The sequence below is a fragment of the Cherax quadricarinatus genome, chromosome 51 (assembly GCF_038502225.1).
Source record: "Cherax quadricarinatus isolate ZL_2023a chromosome 51, ASM3850222v1, whole genome shotgun sequence".
NCBI classification, from domain to species: domain Eukaryota; kingdom Metazoa; phylum Arthropoda; class Malacostraca; order Decapoda; family Parastacidae; genus Cherax; species Cherax quadricarinatus.
The window spans coordinates 12,176,010-12,194,245 of NC_091342.1; the positions used below are offsets into that span (position 1 = coordinate 12,176,010).

Consider the following 18,236-nt stretch of genomic DNA (forward strand, 5'->3'; position numbering starts at 1 on the left):
TTTCTTTAATATGTCTTCCATTCTATACAATGAGACCAGGAAAACTAGAATACAACAATAAATACCATACGAAAATATAGTGCAAAGTCGCTGTTTAAATCCAAAAACACGGTCAAAGTTTTTTTTTTTCTCATTATGCACTGTGTGCTGCAGGATTTTTTTTATACTGTGCACACTGACCACATAGACCCATTCTTTCATATGTAGGCCTACCAGCTTTCTCTCACTAGATTTGAGGGCGCTTGAATTTATGCGTACTAGTACGTCATGGACACTGGCGCGTAAGCCGTACTAGTACGGCCGAAACCCTGAAAGGGTTAAAGATTAAAGATTTTTTATTACAGTATGATACAATGTTTGTACAAAGGTGGGTGACATTTAGGTGTACATGCAGAAGTCCCCTTTGTATCTGTATACCCACCCTCCCTCATACTGTACTCCCTTTTTCACTCTCACCCACCTACCTATCTCTCGCTGTACATAATTATGCCTAAAATATTTTTTTTAATCCTTAGTATTGAAATTTGACTCAAAATTGTACTTTTTTCTTGCCACAGGGTCAAATCTCATTTAATTCCCACCATCAAAAGAGAAGAGTATAAATTTCTTTTGAGGGCTCTACAGACATCTTCATATTTGCATGTAAAGTAAAAACATTTATCTCCACAGGTCTTATGTGAAGTTAAGATGGCTCCATTCTCTTGCTCAGTGAGGAAGTCCCCACAACCTGACAAGCAACAGAGAGAGATGAGCAGACAGCTCAAGGATGCTTTAGAAACTGTCATTGTCCTTGTAAGTTTCCAGAGCTTTTGCTGTGCATTTGTTGAACTGTAACTCATACTAGTGGCACTTAATTTTTATTATTGCTGATAAAAGGGAGATGTTAAGTGAATGTATAGGAGCCTTTGAACCAAGTGAGAGAGTAATTGTGGTAGGGGACCTGAATGCTAAAGTAGGAGAAACTTTTAGAGAGGGTGTGGTAGGTAAGTTTGGGGTGCCAGGTGTAAATGATAATGGGAGCCCTTTGATTGAACTTTGTATAGAAAGCGGTTTAGTTATAGGTAATACATATTTTAAGAAAAAGAGGATAAATAAGTATACAAGATATGATGTAGGGCGAAATGACAGTAGTTTGTTGGATTATGTATTGGTAGATAAAAGACTGTTGAGTAGACTTCAGGATGTACATGTTTATAGAGGGGCCACAGATATATCAGATCACTTTCTAGTTGTAGCTACACTGAGAGTAAAAGGTAGATGGGATACAAGGAGAATAGAGGTATCAGGGAAGAGAGAGGTGAAGGTTTATAAACTAAAAGAGGAGGCAGCTAGGGTAAGATATAAACAGCTATTGGAGGATACATGGGCTAATGAGAGCATAGGCAATGGGGTCGAAGAGGTATGGGGTAGGTTTAAAAATGTAGTGTTAGAGTGTTCAGCAGAAGTTTGTGGTTACAGGAAAGTGGGTGCGGGAGGGAAGAGGAGCGATTGGTGGAATGATGATGTAAAGAGAGTAGTAAGGGAGAAAAAGTTAGCATATGAGAAGTTTTTACAAAGTAGAAGTGATGCAAGGAGGGAAGAGTATATGGAGAAAAAGAGAGAGGTTAAGAGAGTGGTGAAGCAATGTAAAAAGAGAGCAAATGAGAGAGTGGGTGAGATGTTATCAACAAATTTTGTTGAAAATAAGAACAAGTTTTGGAGTGAGATTAACAGGTTAAGAAAACCTAGAGAACAAATGGATTTGTCAGTTAAAAATAGGAGAGTTATTAAATGGAGAGTTAGAGGTATTGGGAAGATGAAGGGAATATTTTGAGGAATTGTTAAATGTTGATGAAGATAGGGAAGCTGTGATTTCGTGTATAGGGCAAGGAAGAATAACATCTTGTAGGAGTGAGGAAGAGCCGGTTGTGAATGTGGGGGAAGTTCGTGAGGCAGTAGGTAAAATGAAAGGGAGTAAGGCAGCCGGGATTGATGGGATAAAGATAGAAATGTTAAAAGCAGGTGGGGATATAGTTTTGGAGTAGTTGGTGCAATTATTTAATAAATGTATGGAAGAGGGTAAGGTACCTAGGGATTGGCAGAGAGCATGCATAGTTCCTTTGTATAAAGGCAAAGGGGACAAAAGAGAATGCAAAAATTATAGGGGAAAAGTCTGTTGAGTATACCTGGTAAAGTGTATGGTAGAGTTATTATTGAAAGAATTAAGAGTAAGATGGAGAATAGGATAGCAGATGAACAAGGAGGCTTTAGGAAAGGTAGGGGTGTGTGGACCAGGTGTTTACAGTGAAACATATAAGTGAACAGTATTTAGATAAGGCTAAAGAGGTCTTTGTGGCATTTATGGATTTGAAAAAGGCGTATAACAGGGTGGATAGGGGGGCAATGTGGCAGATGTTGCAGGTGTATGGTGTAGGAGGTAGGTTACTGAAAGCAGTGAAGAGTTTTTACGAGGATAGTGAGGCTCAAGTTAGAGTATGTAGGAAAGAGGGAAATTATTTCCCAGTAAAAGTAGGCCTTAGACAAGGATGTGTGATGTCACCGTGGTTGTTTAATATATTTATAGATGGGGTTGTAAGAGAAGTAAATGCGAGGGTCTTGGCAAGAGGCGTGGAGTTAAAAGATAAAGAATCACACATGAAGTGGGAGTTGTCACAGTTGCTCTTTGCTGATGACACTGTGCTCTTGGGAGATTCTGAAGAGAAGTTGCAGAGATTGGTGGATGAATTTGGTAGGGTGTGCAAAAGAAGAAAATTAAAAGTGAATACAAGAAAGAGTAAGGTAATGAGGATAACAAAAAGATTAGGTGATGAAAGATTGGATATCAGATTGGAGGGAGAGAGTATGGAGGAGGTGAATGTATTCAGATATTTGGGAGTGGACGTGTCAGCGGATGGGTCTATGAAAGATGAGGTGAATCATAGAATTGATGAGGGGAAAAGGGTGAGTGGTGCACTTAGGAGTCTGTGGAGGCAAAGAACTTTGTCCTTGGAGGCAAAGAGGGGAATGTATGAGAGTATAGTTTTACCAGCGCTCTTATATGGGTGTGAAGCATTGGTGATGAATGTTGCAGCAAGGAGAAGGCTGGAGGCAGTGGAGATGTCATGTCTGGGGGCAATGTGTGGTGTGAATATAATGCAGAGAGTTCGTAGTTTGGAAGTTAGGAGGAGGTGCGGGATTACCAAAACTGTTGTCCAGAGGGCTGAGGAAGGGTTGTTGAGGTGGTTCGGACATGTAGAGAGAATGGAGCGAAACAGAATGACTTCAAGAGTGTATCAGTCTGTTGTGGAAGGAAGGCGGGGTAGGGGTCGGCCTAGGAAAGGTTGGAGGGAGGGGGTAAAGGAGGTTTTGTGTGCGAGGGGCTTGGACTTCCAGCAGGCATGCGTGAGCGTGTTTGATAGGAGTGAATGGAGACAAATGGTTTTTAATACTTGACGTGCTGTTGGAGTGTGAGCAAAGTAACATTTATGAAGGGGTTCAGGGAAACCGGCAGGCCAGACTTGAGTCCTAGAGATGGGAAGTACAGTGCCTGCACTCTGAAGGAGGGGTGTTAATGTTGCAGTTTAAAAACTGTAGTGTAAAGCACCCTTCTGGCAAGACAGTGATGGAGTGAATGATGAATGTAAGAGGAGCTTAGCACACCTTTGGCTAATCTTTTCAACATATCACTACAAACTGGCATGGTGCCAGATAAGTGGAAAATGGCAAATGTGATAACTATTTTCAAAACAGGTGACAGGTCCTTAGCTTCGAACTATAGACCAATAAGCCTAACCTCCATAGTGGGAAAATTTATGGAATCAATAATTGCCGAGGCAGTTCGTAGCCACCTTGAAAAGCATAAATTAATCAACGAATCTCAGCATGGTTTTACAAAGGGGCGTTCCTGCCTTACGAATTTATTAACTTTTTTCACTAAGGTATTTGAGGAGGTAGATCATGGTAATGAATATGATATTGTGTATATGGACTTCAGTAAGGCTTTTGACAGGGTCCCACATCAGAGACTATTGAGGAAAATTAAAGCACATGGAATAGGAGGAGAAATTTTTTCCTGGATAGAGGCATGGTTGACAAATAGGCAGCAGAGAGTTTGCATAAATGGGGAGAAATCAGAGTGGGGAAGCGTCACGAGCGGTGTTCCACAGGGGTCAGTGTTGGGCCCCCTGCTGTTCACAATGTACATAAACGACATAGATGAGGGCATAAAGAACGACATCGGCAAGTTTGCCGATGACACCAAAATAGGCCGTCGAATTCATTCTGACGAGGACATTCGAGCACTCCAGGAAGATTTGAATAGACTGATGCAGTGGTCGGAGAAGTGGCAGATGCAGTTTAATATAGACAAATGCAAAGTTCTAAATGTTGGACAGGACAATAACCATGCCACATATAAACTAAATAATGTAGATCTTAATATTACGGATTGCGAAAAAGATTTAGGAGTTCTGGTTAGCAGTAATCTGAAACCAAGACAACAGTGCATAAGTGTTCGCAATAAAGCTAATAGAATCCTTGGCTTCATATCAAGAAGCATAAATAATAGGAGTCCTCAGGTTGTTCTTCAACTCTATACATCCTTGGTTAGGCCTCATTTAGATTATGCTGCACAGTTTTGGTCACCGTATTACAGAATGGATATAAATTCTCTGGAAAATGTACAAAGGAGGATGACAAAGTTGATCCCATGTATCAGAAACCTTCCCTATGAGGATAGACTAAGGGCCCTGAAACTGCACTCTCTAGAAAGACGTAGAATTAGGGGGGATATGATTGAGGTGTATAAATGGAAGACAGGAATAAATAAAGGGGATGTAAATAGTGTGCTGAAAATATCTAGCCTAGACAGGACTCACAGCAATGGTTTTAAGTTGGAAAAATTCAGATTCAGGAAGGATATAGGAAAGTACTGGTTTGGTAATAGAGTTGTGGATGAGTGGAACAAACTCCCAAGTACCGTTATAGAGGCCAGAACGTTGTGTAGCTTTAAAAATAGGTTGGATAAATACATGAGTAGATGTGGGTGGGTGTGAGTTAGACCTGATAGCTTGTGCTACCAGGTCGGTTGCCGTGTTCCTCCCTTAAGTCAATGTGACCTGACCTGACTAGGTTGGGTGCATTGGCTTAAGCCGGTAGGAGACTTGGACCTGCCTCGCATGGGCCAGTAGGCCTTCTGCAGTGTTCCTTCGTTCTTATGTTCTTATGGTGAAAGTTTTTCTTTTTCGGGCCACCCTGCCTTGGTGGGAATCAGCCAGTGTGATAATAAAAAAATAAAAAAGGATCTGGTGAAACATGCAAGATGAGTAGTAAGACAGAGGTATACTTTAGCTACAACCAAATAGGGATTACCCAAAGCAATTAAAGAAACAAGAAACATTTTATAAGTTATAGAAAAACACTATTGATGTTGGCTCAATATTAGGTCCTTCACTCTTGGGAACTGTACATCATTACTAATTACTCAGTCTTTCACTTTTACAGGATAAATTCCCCAAATCGCAGATAGATGTGTACTTGACTGTGATTGAGGATGATGGAGGGTTGCTTGCTGCATGCATCACTGCTGCAGGCTTGGCTATCTGCCATGCCAATATTGATGTCTATGACCTGGTTATTGGAGCTTCACTGGTAAATATTATTCATCCTTAGTTTGGAATTCATAATTAACAAGTAGTTTCAAATTATTCTCAAGTCGCAAGTTACTGAAAGGAAGAGTGTGGGAAGGAGATCCTGTTACACTACTGCTAATTTGTATCACCAAGAAGTCATGTGAGCTTGGAAAAGGTTCCACCAGATAGCAACCCCACACCTCTGCATCTACACCACCATGAACCAGGGTTTGCCAGAGGGCAACTCCATACCTCTACCCCTGCACCATGAACAGTGGTCCACTCAATGACAGTTCCACACATTACCCCTGCACCATGAACAGTGATCCACTATCTGACAGTTCCACACATCTACCCCTGCACCATGAACAATGGTTCACCAGGTGACAGCACCACACTTCTACACCTGCACCATAAACAGTGGTTCACCAGATGACAGCATGACACATCTACCCCTGCACCATAAACAATGGTTCACCAGGTGACACAACCACCAGATTCAGGAAGAATATATTATTATTATTATTATTATAATCAAAAAGATCAGGAAGAATATAGGAAAGAACTGGTTTGGTAATAGAGTTGTGGATGAGTGGAACAAACTTCCGAGTACCGTCATAGAGGCTAAGACATTGTGTGGTTTTAAAAATAGGTTAGATAAGTACATGAGTGGGTGTGAGTTTGACCTGACTAGCTTGTGCTACTAGGTCAGATGCTGTGCTCCTTCCTAAAGTGAATGTGACATGACCTGACTGGGTTAAGGCATTGGCTTAAACCAGTAGGAGAATTGGACCTGCCTTGCATGGGCCAGTAGGCCTGCAGCAGTGTTCCTTCTTTCTTATGTTCTACCCCTGCACCATAGACAGTGGTTCACCAGGTGACAGCACCACACCTCTACACCTGCACCATAAACAGCATTTCATTGCATTTTCTCATACCTTTACTTGCATTATTCTGACCTATATGGGAGGGCTGCGCTTATTCCATACCCTCTTTTCGGTGTTCCACATTTTCATTGGTTTTCATTTGAGTCATTGTTCATTATATTCTGTGCTTTTTCCGCTTTTCTGTCATTTTCGAACAACAGTTGCACAAGGGAAGGGCGAACAGCACCACATTTTAAGGTATGTATTGTTTGTACTGTATTTATTTTACTTTTGTATCTGTTTTTTTTTTATGCCTAGCTATATTAAGCACTTCAAATGTTTGACCCTTTCAGGGTCCAGACTCCCGATCTGAAACTTGTCCACAGGGTCCAAGAATTTAAAAAAAAAAATTCGTTATTTTTTTCTTATGAAATGGTAGAGAATCTTTTTCTGAAGGTAATAAAACAAAAAGTATGAAATTTGATGAAAAAGTGAGGAAATTACACTATTGCCAATTTTGCTGTGTCAGCAATATTTATGCATCGATGATTTTGGCCAATTTGAGTCCTAGTTTAGGCCAATTACATTGTTCCAGTTGACCAAATTCTTAGCTATTTTGCTAGTATGCCTTCCACTTGATTGGATGGTTTCTTGTGCTCAATCAATAAACTATTTCAACTACTCAATAAAGTGATCAGAAATTGGTAATTTGGCCAATTTCACACAAATTTCAAAATATTTCAGTTTCAAAATAGAGTCCAGAATAAACAATGCAGGTATTCCTAGTACTAAAATAACATTTCTTTTTTTCATTAGTTACCCCTCAAGGGAGGTTCCTTGATGCTGGTGAGGGGCTCTTGATCTAGGGAATTGGATCTGTGCTCCAGTTCCCTGAAGTCTGAATACCTTCCATCCCTCCCCACGGGCACTGTATAATCCTACAGGTTTAGCGCTTCCCCATGATTATAATAATAATAATAATGTTCATTTTCATATAGTCGGACTTGAGTCCTGGAAATGGGAAGTACAATGCCTGCACTTTAAAGGAGGGGTTTGGGATATTGGCAGTTTGGAGGGATATGTTGTGTATCTTTATATGTATATGCTTCTAAACTGTTGTATTCTGAGCACCTCTGCAAAAACAGTGATAATGTGTGAGTGAGGTGAAAGTGTTGAATGATGAAAGTATTTTCTTTTTGGGGATTTTTTCTTTTTTGGGTCACCCTGCCTCGGTGGGAGACGGCCGACTTGTTAAAAAAAAAAAAAATAATGTTCATTGCATTTCCAGGCTTTACACATGAATTGCACTTTAATTTTTGTTATTCACACATAGAATTTTTATTCACACCAAAAAGAATAAGATTTACTGTTATGCAATATTGTAATAATTGTATAAGTAATATCTGCACATTCATGAATATACGTACATTAGACCCCCCCCCCCCCAGTTGATGCGTATTGGACGAATGACATAATTTGTTTACTCTTAAACATTAGCAAAATTGAACATTTGTGCTACTTTGAGCTCAATTTCAAGCTGTTTTCAGTACTAAAACTAATCAAAATCATGTTTATTTCTGTAACTTATTTTCCATTCTATCAATGAGACCAAGAAACCGTGAATATAACCATAAAAACCATACAAAAATACATCGCAGATTCGCCGATTTAAACCAAAAACACGGTCTCATTTTTTTATTATTATTATGCAGTGTGTGCTGCAAGACTTACCACATAGACCCATTCTCTCAGGCCTAAATTTACCACTTACAGCTTACCTGAGTGAGCTGAGCTCATTGCATAGAACTACGGCACTGACACTGGCTTCAAAGCGGTAGAACTGCAGCACAGACCCTGAAAGGGTTAACATGTTTTCTGCCCAATTATTATTCGCCTGGAATCAATCCCTAAATTTCCCAATCCTGTGAATACAGCATAACTGTGTCAGAGATCTGCAGGACTGTGACCCACTACCATAGTTTTCATGATGTCACCATATGTTTAACCCTTTCAGGGTCCGTCCCGTAGATCTACGGCTTTACGTTCAGGGTCCAAACCGTAGATCTACATCATGAGCTAAGCTCACTCTGATAAACTGTGAGTGGTACATTTGGGCCTACATAGGAGAGAATACATCTGTGTGGTATGTGTGCACCACATAAAACAGATCCTGCAGCACACTGTGTATAATGAGAGAAAAAAACTGAAATCATGATTTTTTTATTAAAACAGCGACTGTGCATTGTTTTTTTCATATGTTTTTTATAGTTGTATTTGCGATTTCTTGGTCTCATTTGATAGAATGGAAGACATATTACAGAAATAGAGATGATTTTGATTGGTTTTAGCACTGGAAATGGCTTGAAACTGAGCTCAAAGTAGCAGAAATGTTAAATTTTTGACGATATTCAAGAGTAAACAAACAACCTCACACGTCTAATACACACGAGCTGGTGGGTCTAATATGCATTCACAAATATGGTGATGATATTTATACAATTATTACAGTATTGCATAACGGTAAATCTTCTATTTTTTGGTGTGAATAAAAAATCAAAATGGAATTTATTTGTAAAGCCTCAAAACGTAACTAATGAACAGAGGAAATGTTAGTTTAGTTCCAGGAATACCTGCATTGTTTATTCTGGACCCTATTTTGAAATTGGAATATTTTGAACTGTGTTAAATTGGCCAAATTAACAATTTCCGATCACTTTAATTTGTAGTTGAAACAGTTGACTTGGCTATTTCTTGTGCTCAATCGATAGAATAGAAGTAATACTAGTGAAATAGCTAAGAATTTGGTTGACTGGAATAATGTAATTGGCCTAAAATGGGAGTCAAAGTCGGCAAAATCGCAGATTCGTAAATATCGCTGACACATCAAAATTCGCGAGAGCATAATTTCGTCAATTTTCCATCAAATTTCGTACTTTTTGTTTTATTACCTTAACAAAAAGATTCTCTACCATTTCATAAGAAAAAATAATTTTTTTTTTTTTTTTTGAAAATTCTTGGACACTGGGGCACCACTTCAGATTTGGGCCTTGGACCCTGAAGGGGTTAATATGGAATACTTTTTTTATTTTTCAGCTCTGGCATGATGGTATCCTATATGCTGACCCAACCCATCATGAAGAGGAATGTGAGGGTCATAAGATTCGCAATTCTGGCAGTGAAGGTGGCCAACTAACTGTTGGAATTATGCCCAAGTATGCTAATGGGCAAGTCAGCCTATTAGTTCAAGGTGGCCAAATCTCAGCTGATAATCTTTGTGAAGGATTAGAGGTTGCAGTTGAAATATGTCAGAGAATTTATACTCTCTCCAGAAAGGTAAATATAAATTATACATGTTAAATATGGTTATGAAAGATCTTGTTGAAGTATCGTATATTACCAGCCATAAGACTGGGAAGGGATCTACTTTCCTTCAGACAGTCAAATTTCTGCATAGCGTAAGTATAAGACCGGGGCTCCAGAAAGGTAGATATAAATTATACATATGGTTATTTGTTTTTTTTTAAGTATTGCATATTACCTGCCATAAGACAATCTGGAACATAAGACCAGGAAGGAGGATTATACCTTCCCTTAAATGATCAGATTTTTTGCTTAACCCAACCCCAGATGTACAATGGAGGTATATATATATATTTCAGGCTTCACAGATGGGAGTAATTCAGGTTTGTCTTCATCAGTGTTAAGAATTTTTTTTTTTTTTTTTCAACAAGTCGGCCGTCTCCCACCGAGGCAGGGTGACCCAAAAAAGAAAGAAAATCCCCAAAAAGAAAATACTTTCATCATCATTCAACACTTTCACCACACTCGCACATTATCACTGTTTTTGCAGAGGTGCTCAGAATACAACAGCTTAGAAGCATATACGTATAAAGATACACAACATATCCCTCCAAACTGCCAATATCCCAAACCCCTCCTTTAAAGTGCAGGCATTGTATGAAAATAACCGGTTTCCCTGAATCCCTTCACTAAATATTACCCTGCTCACACTCCAACAGATCGTCAGGTCCCAAGTATCATTCGTCTCCATTCACTCCTATCTAACACGCTCATGCACGCTTGCTGGAAGTCCAAGCCCCTCGTCCACAAAACCTCCTTTACCCCCTCTTTCCAACCCTTTCGAGGACGACCCCTACCCCTCCTTCCTTCCCCTATAGATTTATATGCTTTCCATGTCATTCTACTTTGATCCATTCTCTCTAAATGACCAAACCACCTCAACAACCCCTCTTCTGCCTTCTGACTAATGCTTTTATTAACTCCACACCTTCTCCTAATTTCCACACTCCGAATTTTCTGCATAATATTTACACCACACATTGCCCTTAGACAGGACATCTCCACTGCCTCCAACCGTCTCCTCGCTGCTGCATTTACCACCCAAGCTTCACATCCATATAAGAGTGTTGGTACTACTATGCTTTCATACATTCCCTTCTTTGCCTCCATAGATAACGTTTTTTGACTCCACATATACCTCAACGCACCACTCACCTTTTTTCCTTCATCAATTCTATGATTAACCTCGTCCTTCATAAATCCATCCGCCGACACGTCAACTCCCAAGTATCTGAAAACATTCACTTCTTCCCTACTCCTCCTCCCCAATTTGATATCCAATTTTTCTTTATCTAAATCATTTGATATATATATATACATAAATTGTTATCATCATGTCTCGGTTCTAATTAACAGATTTGACTAAATTACCCGTTTCCTGAATAGCAGTCAGACATCGTTTTCATATCCTCTGCATCATTAGGGTTAAAAATAAAAAGATATTAGAGAAAAAACTTATAGAAAAGCTGAAAGATATTCCTCCAAGATTTATATATTCTCTTCTGCCCTCCATTTGCATAATGAGGCTTTAAATGAGACACAATTGTGTATGTCAATTTAGTAAATATGAATGGGAAAAATTCAGGATCTCTTATTTTTTTAATCTAGCAACAGCTTTGTCATTAAACTCATATTTTGTAATAAATAACAATTCACACGTGTGTGTTTATGTGAGAGCGACTTTACCAATAGTATGTATATATTCTTTCTTCCTTCTATTTGAAAAATCAGTGTTAAAATAAGAAAACTAGATATTATGTAAATATAGTACCTTCTTTATATACATTGTGTATCAATTTGGTTAAGTTTGAATGTTGTGATGAATAAATAAGGACATGTGAAGAGAAAAAATTAGCATACGAGAGGTTTTACAAAGTAGAAGTGATGCAAGGAGGGAGGAGTATATGGAAACAAAAAGAGAGGTTAAGATAGTGGTGAAGCAATGTAAAAAGAGAGCAAATGAGAGAATGGGTGAGATGTTATCAACAAATTTTGTTGAAAATAAGAAAAAATTTTGGGGCGAGATTAATAAGTTGAGGAAGCCTTGGGAACGAATGGATTTGATAGTTAAAAATAGGAGAGGAGAGTTATTAAAATGAGAGTTAGAGGTATTGGGAAGATGGAAGGAATATTTTGAGGAATTGTTAAATATTGATGAAGATAGGGGAGCTGTGATTTCATGTATAGGGCAAGGAGGAATAACATCTTGTAGGAGCGAGGAAGAGCGAGTTGTGATTGTGGGGGAAGTTCGTGAAGCAGGGGGTAAGGCAGCTGGGATTGATGGGATAAAGATTGAAATGTTAAAAGCAGGTGAGGATATAGTTTTGGAGTGGTTGGTGCTTTTATTTAACCTGTAAACAGTCCAAACTTATATATATGTTCACTATCCCAGTGCCCTGAATATTTTGAAAAATGAAAAAAAAAATTTTTAATGAAAATAAAGAGCACATTTTTTTAAGTGTTATAGGATAAGAAAAAAAAATTAGGGTCAGTACTTAGAGATATGAGGCCAAGAAGTTGGCGCTGGATGCTCACGTGACAGCATCAAAGTCCTGCCACTTGCAGAAATGTTGCCGATATACCTTTTTTCTATTTTTCATATTATTTTATATAATTTTTATGTTCTGATAATTACAGTTTATAGTAGTTCTTGTCATTTCATAACCAATCTTTGTTCTAACACTAGTATTAGGTACTAAAATTGTACTCAGATTTATTTATTTATTTATTTATTTATTTCCAATTTGTGCACACATACAGAGGTACAAAAAAAATACAGATAAGAGCAGTATGCCAAAGCCACTTATACTATGCATAGCATTACGGGCTGGCTTAAAATTAACTTAAGATTAACTAAGCAATGATTATTATTATTATAATCAAAAAGAAGCGCTAAGCCACAAGGACTATACAGCGCTGCTACTAAGCAGTGATGAAATCAGTGATAAAACATTAATGTAAACAGATAACTATAAAGCACAAGTGAGTATTACAAAGACAGGTCATATGGTTGCATTCAGTTAGGTAGTGATTCTGTTAGGTAGTGTATTTAAAAAATAATAAAGTTAGATTGGGTTTTAGGTTTAACATTTATGTGATATAATTGTGAGAAACATTTAAGATATACAATTTATAATGTTCAGTTATTCAGTATTTATTTGGTTTTGGGTGAGTAAGTAATCTTTTAGAAGAGACTTGAATTTATAAACAGGTTGTGTTTCTTTTATATTTACAGGTAATGAATTCCAGATTTTAGGGCCTTTTATGTGCATTGAGTTTTTGCATGGTGTGAGATGGACACGAGGAACATCAAAGAGTGATCTGTGCCTTGTGTTATGGTCATGTGTTCTGTTGAGGTTGGCAAGGAGATGTTTGAGGGGAGGGTTAATATCAGAGTTAAGTGTTCTATGTATGTAATAGGTGCAGTAATAAGTATGGATGTTTTGTATGGTGAGTAGGTTTAGTGTATTGAATATTGGTGGAGTGTGCTGCCTGTAGTGAGAATTTGTTATCATTCTAACTGCAGCCTTTTGTTGGGTAATTAGTGGTCTGAGATGGTTAATTGTTGTTGAGCCCCATGCACAAATTCCATAGGTGAGATAGGGGTAAATAAGAGAGTGATATAGGGCCAGGAGGGCTGACTGTGGAACATAGTACCGTATCTTCGATAGTATGCCTACAGTCTTGGAAATTTTCTTAGAAATTTGATGTATATGTGTATGAAATTTGAGTCTATTATCAAGGTGGATTCCTAAGAATTTTCCCTCTGTTAGTTTTGTGATAGGTGATCCATTTATCATTATGTTAAGAGGGACATATGTAGCTCTGTTACTAAACTGAATGAAGTAGGTTTTGTCAATGTTTAGTGTAAGTTTGTTAGTCCTCATCCAGGTAGATATTTTCTGTAATTCGGTATTTACAGTATTGGCTAGCGTGACTGGGCTCGGGTGAGAGAAGACGTATGTAGTGTCATCTGCAAATAGTGTGGGTTTGAGTAATTGCGAAGCATTTGGAAGGTCATTTATGTATAGGAGAAAGAGAAGAGGGCCAAGGACACTTCCCTGTGGGACACCAACTGTAATTGGTTGTGCAGAAGAGTTTGCCCCATTTGCGTACACATATTGGCTTCTGTTGCTGAGGTAAGACTTGAGGTAGTTGAGGGAGTGCCCTCTTATACCATAGTGTGACAATTTTACGTGGAGCAAGTCATGGTCAACTGTATCAAAAGCTTTACGTAAGTCAATGAAGATCCCCAGTGGGACTTCTTTTTTCTCTATTGCAGTGTATATATGTTCTAGCATGTGTATAATAGCATCATTAGTATTTTTATTAGGCCTGAATCCAAATTGGCAGGGGTTGAGTATGTTTTGGGAGATAAGGTAGGAGTAGATTCGTTTATGAATTAATTTTTCGAAGATTTTTGAGAGAGGGTGTAAGTTGGATATTGGCCTATAGTTATTCAACTCTGTTTGGTCTCCTCCTTTGTGGATCGGGGTGACCCTTGCTATTTTGAGTACTGTAGGGAAGGTGGAGGATTCAATGGATTTGTTAAAGAGTGTTGCAATGATTGGTGATAGCACTTGTGACACTTTTTTGTATATAAGGGGTGGTAAGGTATTTAAATCTCCTGCCTTGTTTTTTAGTGCGTTGATAATAAGGGAGACTTCGTATGGGTTAGTCGGAGCTAGGAACAGTGTGTTCGGGTAGTTGCCGGTGAGGTAGTCATTTGGTGGGGTATCTGAGCTTGGGATTTTATTGGCAAGGTTTTGTCCTATAGTGGAGAAGAAATCATTGAGTCTGTTTGCTGTTTCTGTTGGTGGGAGTTGGGGTTCATCATTTTTATTTAATTTTATTTCGCTATTTCGTGATATCTTTTTTGTTCCCAGAATTTCTGATAGGGTTTTCCATCTTTTTTGTTCCCAGAATTTCTGATAGGGTTTTCCAGGTCTTTTTTATATCACCTCGTAAGTTGGATAATCTGTTCTCATAATACAATTTTTTTGCCCTTCTTATCAGGCTGGTTAGGATTGACGAGTAACGTTTTGTTTGGTCTCTGGTTATGTGACCCATTCTGTACTGTTTTTCATATTGGTGTTTTGTATTTATGGATTTGAGAATGCTGGGTGTTAGCCAGGGACTGTTCAGTCTCTTTGCTGTCATCTGTTTAGTTTTTTTAGGGCAGTGCTTGTTATAGAGGTATTGGGTTTTTTTTAGAAAATTATTAATACATTCGTCAATATCTGTATAGGTTTCTAGCTCAGTGTGCCAATCAATGTTTGCTATTGCTGTTGTGAAGTTATTAATGGCTGCCTCATTGTGAAGTCTGAAGGTGACTTTAGTAGTGTCTTGGGGTAGTTTACCAAGAGTTGTTATGAGGAAAGTAGGGTAGTGGTCTGTGGTATTATCTGTAATTATGCCTGATTTTAAAGGGGATATGGTGTTGGTCCAGATGTGGTCAAGTAGGGAAACACTAGTCTCTGTAACTCTTGTAGGTTTTGTTACTGTTGGTAGTAACATACAGTTACTCATTGTGTTTGTGAATTCAGTAACGTGTGGGTCCTGGTCTTGCAGGAGATTTATATTGAAGTCACCTGAGAGTAGTAAGTGATCTTTGTTCATGCGTGCATCAGTTATCATACTTCCTAGATTTTGACTAAATTGGCTAATGTTTGACTGTGGAACTCTGTAGATGTTTATCAATGTGAGAGGTTTTTGTAGGTACTTTGATTTGAATTTAGCTATTATATATTCCCCATGTTCATCCCTTGTGCAAGTATTAGTGATACATTCTAGTTGGTCTGAGTAGTATATGGCTGTGCCACCCCCTTGTTGATCTGGCCTACAGTTGTGTATGGCTGTGTAACCAGGAATGGCATAGACATCTGTACTATCAGGCTTTAGCCAGGTTTCAGTTAGTGTAATGATGGACATATTGGCATGTAAGGAATTTAGTAATGCTATGAGGTCATCGTAATGCTTGCTTAAAGATCTGATATTGTAGTTAAATATAGTTATGTTGTTGTTGGCACTGAGAAGTGCCTTTGATTGTTCTGCAGTGTAGTAATTACAGTTACTGTTTGATTCATTTAAGTCATTAAATAAGAGGTTGGTATCAGGATCAATGCTTGTAATCATAAGATTTGTAGTGAATCTATAGTTTGAATTAAGTATAAAACAAAGTAAATAGTCTTAAGCTAAAAAATAGACATTTACACCTGCCCTGGCCATTTACTATTGTCTTGGAATATATACAAAGTATTCATAGGTCCCAGCAATGTTTTGGATATGTTTAAGTACATAATATTAATATTATTAAGAAAATAATAATAATACGTAACAACAAGTTCCCTTGAAGCAGGAAAAACAAGCCTCAGTCCACCCCTGACAGTGACGTGATAAGATAACATTAGATAACAGCTGACATTTGATGAGCATACACGAGGGTGCGGTGATAAGACTTGATAAGATTAGAGGTGACATTTGATGAGTATTGGCCCTCGCTTTGTTTTCGCTGGTACACAAACATATCTGTCTGTCTATTTGTCTGTCTGTCAAGCTCCCTGTCTTGTCTAGCTCTCAGAGAGCCACATGACTGCATCACGTTTACTCATATCTTCAAGCAGAGTATAGCACTTTGTCTGGATTTTTTGGGTTATCCTAGGTAATTTTCACTATGTATACTTGTATTTATGTGTACCTATGAGACAGACAGATAGAGATAAACAGAGACAGACAGACAAACAGAGCCAGGGCGCCAGCAGCTGGCCAGCCTGCTGAAAAAGTCTTACGTTCCAGAATTGTTTCTCTTTACTTAGGGCATAGGTTATAAGACATTCTGAAAGGGTGTTGCGCAAATGTTGCACACGGGTTATTATTGAGTTTTTTTTTATATTTTCTCAACCACTTATGGCCACATCCCCCTCAAAGCCACTGAACTTGGGGTCAACATCACTTTCCTCTTAAAATGGGAGAGTTAATAGTTCATGAAATCAGTGAATCCCAAGTGTTTGCTCTAGCTGGTACTCATTTGAACTTGTGCTCCCACAAGATACTAAGTGGTCCCAGATTTTTTTTAATACAGTGCACTCTGAGTGTTATGACCCATTCTATGCTAACAAGGCATCTTGGGCCAATCGTACCATATTTGAAGGCAGGAAAAATAAAACTGTGTGTTTGGGGCACTAGCGGTAAGAACGTATGTGTTTGGACTGTTTATGGGTTAATATATGTATGGAAGAGGGTAAGGTGCCTAGGGATTGGCATAGAGCATGCATAGTTCCTTTGTATAAAGGCAAAGGGGACAAAAGAGGGTGCAAAAATTATAGGGGAATAAGTCTGTTGAGTATACCTGGTAAAGTGTATGATAGTTATTATTGAAAGAATTAAGAGCAAGACAGAGAGTAGGACAGCAGATGAACAAGGAGGCTTTAGGAAGGGTAGGGGGTGTGTAGACCAAGTGTTTACAGTGAAACATATAGGTGAATATTTAGTTAAGGGTAAAGAGGTTTTTGTGGCATTTATTTTTGGAAAAGGCGTATGACAGGGTGGATAGGGGAGCAATGTTGCAAATGTATGGAATAGGAGGTAGGTTATTAAAAGCAGTGAAGAGTTTTTACGAGGATAGTGAGATTCAGGTTAGAGTATGTAGGAGAGAGGGAGATTATTTCCCAGTAAAAGTAAGCCTTAGACAAGGATGTGTGATGTTACCATGATTGTTCAATATATTTATAGATGGGGTTGTAAGAGAAGTAAATGCTCAGATGTTGGCAAGAGGTGTGAAGTTAAAAGATAAAGACTTTAACACAAGGTGGGAGTTGTCACAGTTGCTCTTTGCTGATGACACTGTGCTTTTGGGAGATTCTGAAGAGAAGTTGCATAGGTTGGTGGATGAGTTTGGTAGGGTATGTAAAAGAAGAAAATTAAAAGTGAATATAGGAAAGAGTAAGGTGATAAAAAAAAATTAAGTAACGAAAGATTGGATATCAGATTGGAGGGAGAGAGTATGGAGGTAAATGTATTCAGATACTTAGGAGTGGACATGTCAGCAGATGGAAAGATTCTTCTTCTTCTTCTTCTTCTTCTGTTGGGGTTTCAGGGCCACTGACAGCATACGCTGTAAGATGGAAAGATGAGGTGAATCATAGAATTATTATTATAATCAAAAAGAAGCACTAAGCCACAAGGGCTATACAGCTCTGCAAGGCAGGAAAGGAAGCGAGGGTATTGGGCGGCAGAAGGGGGGAGGGGCGATCAGTAGGTTACAGAAAACAGCGGGGCAGGGGACATTGCAGGGTAGAGGGTAGCAAGAGATCGAGGTAGAAAGGGCTGAAGGTATCATCAGAGTTTGTGAAGTAAGTCAGTTGTTGTCAAAAAGTCAACGAGAGAGTCCGGATGAAAGGTG

General features: G+C 38.6%; 1 protein-coding gene across 3 annotated transcripts in view; it reads left to right on the forward strand.

Moving 5' to 3' along the window:
- Positions 1 to 18,236, forward strand: part of LOC128694670 (exosome complex component RRP41) — a 38,981-nt gene that overhangs the window by 5,026 nt on the left and 15,719 nt on the right. For all 3 annotated transcript variants that reach the window (XM_053784883.2, XM_053784885.2, XM_053784884.2), the window contains exons 4-6: positions 670 to 792; positions 5,482 to 5,628; positions 9,569 to 9,808. In XM_053784883.2, coding sequence (XP_053640858.1) covers positions 670 to 792; positions 5,482 to 5,628; positions 9,569 to 9,808 — 510 coding nt within the window. The remainder of the gene's footprint in view (positions 1 to 669; positions 793 to 5,481; positions 5,629 to 9,568; positions 9,809 to 18,236) is intronic.